General features: G+C 38.5%; 1 protein-coding gene across 1 annotated transcript in view; it reads left to right on the forward strand.

Annotated features, from left to right (window-relative positions):
* The first annotated feature begins 5,437 nt into the window (after positions 1 to 5,437).
* Positions 5,438 to 9,736, forward strand: part of LOC129392356 (tetratricopeptide repeat protein 9C-like) — an 18,037-nt gene continuing 13,738 nt past the window's right edge. The window contains 2 exon segments of the mRNA XM_055086880.1: positions 5,438 to 5,533; positions 5,710 to 5,829. Of these exon segments, the coding sequence (XP_054942855.1) occupies positions 5,438 to 5,533; positions 5,710 to 5,829 (216 nt within the window).

The following is a 9,736-nucleotide window of genomic DNA, read 5'->3' on the forward strand; positions in this document are numbered from 1 at the left end:
AATCGTGTGACTGACTTTATGAACCACAGCAAAGGAAAACGACCACATGAAACCATAAAAACATTTTTTACAAGTTTGAAACATGAGATATGTTGCTCTGTAGTAGTCTATTCAAGATTATTGGGGTTTTGGTGACTAAGCTCCATGAGTCTCCTCCAAATCAAATGCAATTATAAGCCACATTAACAGAAACAGAATGTTCAAAATGAAAAAGTTGATGGTTGCAATCAAGATAGGAATTACTGTTCACAGTCCTGGGCATACAAATTAAAACTGACATTGACAAACTGAAGCAAACCCAAAGGAAACAGATTTGAATAAAGAGATTAGTAACATATATTCTCTCATTATGAGAAATTTGAAAAAAATCAGAGATACTCAGTTTGTAAAAAAAAAAAAAAAAAAAGTTTTCAGAGGAATATGAGCATTGACTCAAATATGTTAAATAGAGCACAATCTAGTTTTGTTCTAGGTTCAACAAACAGAAGTTATAAGGAAACCAACAAAACATGCAAATGAACTTTCTGAACAAACAAATAAAGCTGTCCAAAAATAAGATGGCCTTCCTTGGGAGGAAAGACATCAATGGAAGTGCTGAAAGGTTGAATATTGTAGGAGGGAGTGAAACACTGGAGGGAAGAGGAGGTTGGACTATACAAAGTAGTTTTCAAATGGTTTAGTGGAACCTTAGTATCTTCAAAGAAACAAGAAGACTGAGTAATATGTTAGGGTTCTGCCTCCCTCTTCAGCCAAAGCATTTTTGACTAAACCTATTTTTATATGGTGCTCTACCCATGATTTCATTTTATAAAAGGCATGTCCTATTAAAAAATCTTATAAACCATTCGGGAAGATGATTTCTGCAGTCAGCTCTGATGCTATGATTCAGATCTGTGGAAAAATTCCATCTTTATGGTGTGATCCATTGTCATTTTACTAAGACTAGAATGGCTCTGTTATAATGAAGTGCTGGTACTCAGAGGGCTTGGAGCATCATACATGAAGGAATAGCAATTAACCTGATGTCTACTGCCAAGAACGTGGCTTGGGCAGGAGAGAATAATTCACAAACAGAGATATGGGGAAGGTAATATCTAGGTAAATCAGAAGAAAAAACCTGCAGTCTAGAGACGTGGGATATTGGAGTAATTTTCAGGACCACATGAATGTCGTTCACAGCAGTGTGAAAGAGGAAACACCCTTGGCCTCCAAGGGGCATCTCAATGATGATATTACTCAAATCAAATTGCATTTCCAGTGGAGCACTAATTTTATGAGTTACTTGTAGAAAACTTAAGTCTCTGAGGACAGGAAAGGAAAAAGGCTGAGTTCATTTTTTAGATATTTAGCATGTTAAGGCCTCTGGCATAATTCCAGAGAAAGTGTACATTCTTCTTTGGCCATCTTCTTCCACAGAAAAGCAGTTGATAATTTAGAAGTATTTTCCCAGACATGATCTCATTTTGTCTCTCAATGATGACCTAAGGGATACAGGACATACATTTTCATTCTCATTTTCCAGATGAGGGAACTGGCTATCAGAAACAATATGTGACCATCTCAGGTCACACAGCTACTAAGTAGAGGGGCCAGGATTAAATGTCTGGATCCTAAGTTAAAAAGTCTTTTGCAATATCTTCAGCACATGAATTCTTCAACAAAAGAACTCTGATAAAGCTAAGAGTGCCCCTAAACTTTGTCTTTTTTCTTACTATTTCTTTGTGTCTGATACACAGCTAACTGTTAATTTGATACAGCCTTAGCATTAGGATATATAAATGGACCAAAAAACCCCACTTGGATTCAAATAGTCACATCTCTATTAAAAATCAACAGTCCTCTAGAAATAAACAGGTCTATTTAAAAAAATCTGAATTCAGTGACTCAGCAAATCGTGCCATGATATATTTCAGTTTACTTATTTTCCTTTTAACATCCTTATTGGAGTATAATTGCTTTACCGTGGTGTGTTAGTTTCTGCATTATAACAAAGCGAATCAGCTATACATACATATATCCCCTTATCTCCTCCCTCTTGCATCTCCCTCCCACCCTCCCTATCCCACCCCTGTAGGTGGTCACAAAGCACCGAGCTGATTTCCCTGTGCTATGTGGCTGCTTCCCATTAGCTATCTATTTTACATTTGGTAGTATATACATGTCCATGCGATCTCCCTATGCTATGCAGCTGCTTCCCATTAGCTATCTATTTTACATTTGGTAGTATATACATGTCCATGCCACTCTCTCACTTCGTCCCAGCTTATCCTTCCCCCTCCCTGTGTCCTGAAGTTCATTCTCTATGACTGAGTCTTTATTCCTGTCCTGCTCCTAGGTTCGTCAGAACCATTTTTTTTTTTTTGATTCCATATATATGTGTTAGCATATGGTATTTGTTTTTCTCTTTCTGACTTACTTCACTCTGTATGACAGACTCTAGGGTCCATCCACCTCACTACAAATAACTCAATTTTGTTTCTTTTTATGGCTGAGTAATATTCCATTGTATATATGTGCCACATCTTCTTTATCCATTCATCTGATGATGATTCCCACCAACAGTGCAAGAGGGTTCCCTTTTCTCCACACCCTCTCCAGCATTTATTGTTTGTAGATTTTTTGATGATGGCCATTCTGACTGGTGTGAGGTGATACCTCATTGTAGTTTTGATTTGCATTTATCTAATGATTAGTGATGTTGGGCATCCTTTCATGTGTTTGTTGGCTGTGATTTATATCATAGAGTGTTCTGCCTATGTTTTCCTGTAAGAGTTTTCAGTAATTACTTTTTATTTTTGTTTTTGTTTTCTTAAGTGTCTATGGTAAGAGAAGCATGCAGAAAAACATCAGCTTTCACGTGCCTTTTATTTTCATTGCCTCTCCTACCACTGGAGAATGTCTGGCCTTCACCAGTCTTTTGAATGTCCAGCAGATGGATCAGTTTTGGTCAACCACCTTGAATTATATTAGCTGAAAACAAGTGTAAAGAGCCCATAAGAAGCTAGATGTCCCCCAAATGGTGTCCTTGAAGAGGGTCATTTTTTTTTTGACAGTTTAATCTCTAGTTTGAGACTTCAAAGTCCAGAATGCCAGGGTCTTGGGTGCAAGGATTATTAATAAAAAGCAAATTCTAGACGCCTGTGGGAAGCAGAGAAAAAGCCACATGGAGGGCTTCCCTGGTGATGCAGTGGTTGAGAGTCCGCCTGCCCATGCAGGGGACGCGGGTTCGTGCCCCGGTCCAGGAAGATCCCACGTGCCGCGGAGCAGCTTGGCCCGTGAGCCATGGCCACTGAGCCTAAGCGTCCGGAGCCTGTGCTCCACAACGGGAGAGGCCACAACAGTGAGAGGCCCGCGTACCGCAAAAAAAAAAAAAAAAAAAAAAAAAAAAAAAGCCACATGGATACTCTTATCTACTTTCATACTTGGAATTTTCTTCACTGTTTTTCCCGAGAAGAGACTAGATGGTGTCTATTAGAACATTTACTATTGCAACCAATTTCAGAGCAATTTCCACAAGATCAGTCCTGTTCTCCTGGGTTAGTCTAGCTGAAGATAGAGTTTCTCAAAGTGTAGTCCTTGTTCTGTGCAATACTCTGGCATGAGTTCCATTTTCAGCCACATACTATACCCTTCCTATGCAGAATCATAGTGATATGAGAAATCCTATAGTTAAGAAATCAATGTTCTTTGTTTAACCTAGCATTTCTCAAAGCTTGTTGGCCATTGTGCTGATCCCTTGCTTACCCTTTCTCTGCCCTCTCCCAGCTGGGGGAGAAGTGGAAGGGAGAGGGCATTCTGGTAAGCTATGGTTTTTTCAGGTTTCCATGGAAACTAGCTTCCTGCTGTGTTTGGCTAATGTCAGGCTATGAGCGGAGAATGGGAGAAAGGAAGAAAGAGAAACCAGGGTATTCTTCCTCCCCTGCCTCAGTGGAATTTCCTGCAACAGTGGTGTTTCCTTATAGTTCCAGCTCCCTCAGGACAGGACAGACTCTCACTGGTTCCAACTTCTAATGGGTGGCCCTAGACCCACTTCTTTCCTTTGCACTAAGGGTAGTTAGGGATTCCTGCTATTGGTAACCTATGAGTTGCTTTGCAAGTGGTGGGCCAGGTGGTTTTTCAGAAGTGTCCATAGCATTCTGCCTGCCAGGACTCACAGAACATGCTCACCTGTCCTGGCAGCAGAGCACTAGCTGCATAGAGGTCAGTATTGTAGAAATATTGTTTTGAACTCTAAATGGCAGAGATATTATGGAAATATTTTAGTGGTTTCTTTGTACCTGGCCTAAACTTATAAACAATATGTGTAGTTGTATGTATGCATGCATACATACACACTTATATATTTATTTTTACAGAGACACTTGAAATTCTCATTTTTAAAACAGATTTATTCACAAACATTCAAATTCAGCACTACCAGGAAAATAGCCATCTAATTTTCTAAGACTATAATAACATGAATTTCCTAAATATGAAGTCATTTAGATAAGCTTCTACATTACAGAATCAAAATAATATTAATTTATTCACCAATTTTATAAATGCTCTACTTAATTGATAATACAAGTTTTCTATGACACATATCCCTGAGATGGTAGCTCTTAAAATACTTAAAAATCTGTAATGGTCATTATAAAACCACTAACTCAGAAAAAAGAGAAAAGTAGAAATAGTAAGAGAGAGAATTTAAATTGTATTAAAAAATCTTGGGTTGGTTATGAAAAAAGTACTTTGGGGATGGTAACCTCTGCAATCTTAATAAGGTGATAATAGGAAGAAAGTTGAGTCAGGCTAATAGGAAGAATTTCCTGATAGAAATTCTTTGTAGATCTGATATAAGAAACAGCTCTCATGATTGTATATTATCATTGAATTTGTTACTTGAAGAGATTAAGATATTTTAAAATGTGTCACCTTGGATGCTTTAACTAATTTTCCTTTGACATTGTTTATATTATTATTTCCCTAAAAAGATTCCTTCAAATAGATATTCCAGAGGGATGCTTCTGTCAAGCCTTTATCCAAATGATGTAGACTCCATGAGTGTGTCTTGGTCTGAATCCACAAGCTACTCATAATTTGATATCTTTATGTAGGCAGAGATAAAGAAGCCCACATCAAGGGCTAAAGATCAACGAGGTTAATGAGTGTTACAGAACTCTAATCTCCCTTTACACAGATGGAGGTCATAGAAATAGTTTCGTTTCTTGACATTATTGTGGCCTCACTGAGTGTCATAGAAACAGTACTCCAGTTTACAGAAATTCTCACCGGCTTAAAATTGCTTACATTTTAAGAGAATTGTCCCCCTTCTTAAGTCTAGATCCAAGAAAGAGTAGTGTACACATGATAGTTACGACGTACTTGTGACACCTAAGCTGCTCAAAGGCCAGGCTTGTGGCGGTGGCAAGTGGAAGACACCTATATAACAGTTACGATGTACCAGGCGCTGTTTCAGACAAATCAGGCCTCCCACAAGCAGCCAGTGAAACCCCAACTAACACCTTTAAACTCAGTTACTGCATTACTGGCTGTCAGCTCTTTACAAAACTGAAATTTTATATTTCCAGTATAGTGAAACATCATGAGGTCTAGAATCAATTGTTTCCACCATTTACTATTTGAATTCATAAAAATTAACCTCTTTGAGACTCAGTTTCTTCATCTTAAGAGTGAATAGAACACCTTCTTCCTCCCTTTCCCATGCAGAGGGGCCAAGGTAGCTCTGAATGGGATGCAATGATGTTAGAGCTGGAGTTCAGGTACTCCAAGGAGAAATTTCGCAGGAGGTATCAGCCTTTAGCTGGCCAGGAGCACACACAGAGGAGTGTAAGTCACTGTTCTCAACAAAGATAGTTAGCAACGCGAGATTTACCACCTGATGATACACCAGGCCTCGTCTGAACCCTGGGAAACTAAAACTACAAGTTCACACTTGCCTATTGTACAATCATCACACTTGGCTAAGGAAAGTATTGGAATTCTAAGGTTTGATAACACACACACACACACACACACACACACACACACACAAAGAGAGAGAGGGAGAGAATGAATTTCCTCATTAACATACTTTAGGTGAGATGGAGAAAGCTAAGTGGATTTGCTACCATGCACATTCCATTCTCTAAGGACAATTTACCCTAGAATGGGGAATTTATAAACTGAGAAAATATCCTAGAGGACCTTTGGAAAGGAATAGGATAGCTTGGATTAGAGGTCACATTCACTGAGTAACAACAAAATGACTAATTGCCTTTTAGTTGTTATTTTGGAACTATTAAAAAATATATTCAAGGCGAGACCTTCAAGATGGTGGAGAAGTAAGACATGGATATCACCTTTCTCCCCACAAATACAGCAGAAATACATCTACATGTGGAACAACACCTACAGAACACCTACTGAGCACTGGCAGAAGACCTCAGACTTCCCAAAAGACACCCTCAGGCGACCTACAGGCAGAGGCAGTGCCAAATACAAAGCTGAACCAGAGGAGCTGTGCAAACAAAGAAAAGAAAAGAAAATTTCTCCCAGCAGCCTCAGGAGCAGTGGATTAAATCTCCACAATCAACTTAATGTACCCTGCATATGTGGAATACATGAGTAGACAACAAATCATCCCATATTGAGGAGGTAGACTTTGGGAGCAACTGTACACTTGGGGTTTGCTTACTGCATATAATTTGTTTCTGGTTTTATGTTTATCTTAGTGTAGTATTTAGAGTTTATTATCATTGGTAGACTTGTTTATTGATTTAGTTGCTCTCTTCCTTTTTTAATGAATAGATATATATATATATTTCTTTTTCATCTTCTGGTGAGTGTGTATGTGTATGCTTCTTAGTGTGATTTTGTCTGTATAGCTTGGCTTTTACCATTTGCCCTAGGGTACTGTTTGTCCGTTTTTTTTTTAATATAGCTTTTCTTGTTATCATTGGTGGATTTGTTTTTTGGCTTGGTTGCTCTCTTCTTTCTTTCTTTTTTCTTCTTTTTAGTTTAAATTTTTTTATTTTTAATAATTTTTCAAATTTTTTATTTTAATAACTTTATATCTTTTTATTTTCTTTCTTTCTTTTTTTCTCCGTTTTCTTCTGAGCCTTGCGGCTGACAGGGTCTTGGTGCTCCAGCCAGGTGTGAGGCCTGTGCCTTTGAGGTGGAAGAGCCAAGTTCAGGACATTGGTCCACCAGAGACCTCCAAGCTCCATGTAATAACAAACGGTGAAAGCTCTCCCTGAGATCTCTGTCTCAAGGCTAAGACTCAGCTCCACTCAACAAATAGCAAGCTACAGTGCTGGACACCCTACACCAAACAACTAGCAGGACAGGAACACAAACCCACCCATTAGCAGAGAGGCTGCCTAAAATCATGATAAGGTCACAGACACCCCAAAACACACCACCAGACGTGGTCCTGCCCACCAGAAAGACAAGAACCAGCCTCATCCACCAGAACACAGGCACCAGTCCCCTCCACCAGTAAGCCTACACAACCCACTGAACCAACCTTAGCCACTGGGGTCAGACACAAAAAACAACGGGAACTACAAAACTACAGCCTGCGAAAAGGAGCCCCCAAACACAGTAAGTTAAGCAAAATGAAAAGACAAAGAAACACACAACAGATGAAGGAGCAAGGTAAAAACTCACCAGACCAAACAAATGAAGAGAAAATAGGCAGTCTACCTGAAAAAGAATTCAAAGTAATGATACTAAAGATGATCCAAAATCTTGGAAATAGAATGGAGAATATACAAGGAACTTTTTTTTTTTTTTTTTTTTTTTTTTTGTGGTACGCGGGCCTCTCACTGCTGTGGCCTCTCCCGTTGTGGAGCACAGGCTCCAGACACGCAGGCTCAATGGCCACGGCTCACGGGCCCAGCTGCTCCGCAGCACGCAGGATCCTCCTGGACAGGGACACGAACCCACATCCCCTGCATCGGCAGGCGGACTCTCAACCACTGCACCACCAGGGAAACCTTACAAGAAACTTTTAAAAAGGATCTAGAAGAATGAAACAGCAAACAAACAATGATGAACAAAACAATAAATGAAATTAAAAATTCTCTATAAGGAATCAATACAGAATAACTGAGGCACAAGAACAGATAAGGGACCTCGATGATAAAATAGTGGAAATAACTATGGCAGAGCAGAATAAAGAAAAAAGAATGAAAAGATTTGAGGACAGTAGTAAAGACTTCTGGGACAAAATTAAATGCACCAACATTCGAATTATAGGGGTCCCAGAAGAAGAAGAGAAAAAGAAAGGGACTGAGAAAATATTTGAAGAGATTATAGTTGAAAACTCCCTAATATGGGAAAGGAAACAGTCAATCAAGTCCAGTAGGTGCAGAGAGTCCCATACAGGATAAATCCAAGGAGAAACTCACCAAGACACATGTTAATCAAACTATCAAAAATTAAATACAATGAAAAAATATTAAAAGCAGTAAGGGAAAAACAATAAATAACATAGAAGGGAATCCCCATAAGGTTAAAAGCTGATCTTTCAGCAGAAACTGTGCACACCAGAAGTGAGTGGCAAGACATATTTAAAGTGATGAAAGGGAAAAACCTACAACCAAGATTACTCAAATCAGCAAGGATCTCATTCAGATTCCACAGAGAAATTAAAATCTCTACAGACAAGCAAAAGCTAAGAGAATTCAGCACCACCAAACCAGCTTTACAACAAATGCTAAAGGAACTTCTTTAGGCAGGAAACACAAGGGAAGGAAAAGAGCTACAATAACAAACCCCAAACCATTAGGAAAATGGTAATAGGAACATACATATCGATAATTACCTTAAATGTAAATGGATTAAATCTCCCACCAAAAAATATAGACTGGCTGAATGGATACAAAACCAAGACACATATATATACTGTCTACAAGAGACCCACGTCAGACCTAGGGATACATGCAGAGTGAAAGTAAGGGGATTGAAAAAGATATTCAATGCAAACGGAAATCAAAAGAAAGTTGGAGTAGCAGTCGTCATATCAGACAAAATAGACTTTAAAATAAAGACTATTACAAGAGACAAGGACACTACATAATGATCAAGGGATCAATCCAAGAAGAAGATATAACAACTGTAAATATTTATGCACCCAACATAGGAGCACCTTAATACATACGTCAAATGATAACAGCCATAAAAGGGGAAATTGACTGTAACACAATCATAGTAGGGGATTTTAACACCCCACTTTCACCAATGGAACGAAAATAAATAAGGAAACACAAGCTTTAAATAACACATTAAACAAGATGGACTTAATTGATATCAATAGGACATTCCATCCAAAAAGAACAGAATACACTTTCTTCTCAAGTGCTCATGGAACATTCTCCAGGATAGATCATATCTTGGGTTAGAAAACAAGCCTTGGTAAATTAAGAAAATTGAAATCGGATCAAGTATCATTTCTGAACACAATGCTATGAGACTAGGTATCAATTACAGGAAAAAATCTGTAAAAAATACAAACAAGTGGAGTCTAAACAATACACTATTAAATAATCAAGAGATCACTGAAGAAATCAAAGAGGAAACCAAAAAATACCAGGAAACAAATGACAGTGAAAACATGACACCCCAAAACCTATGGGATGCAGCAAAAGCAGTTCTAAGAGGGAAGTTTATAGCAATACAATCCTACCTCAAGAAACAAGAAACATCTCAAATAAACAACCTAACCTTACACCTAAAGCAATTAGAGAAAGAA

This window comes from Physeter macrocephalus, chromosome 8 (genome assembly GCF_002837175.3).
Source record: "Physeter macrocephalus isolate SW-GA chromosome 8, ASM283717v5, whole genome shotgun sequence".
In the NCBI taxonomy this organism is placed as follows: domain Eukaryota; kingdom Metazoa; phylum Chordata; class Mammalia; order Artiodactyla; family Physeteridae; genus Physeter; species Physeter macrocephalus.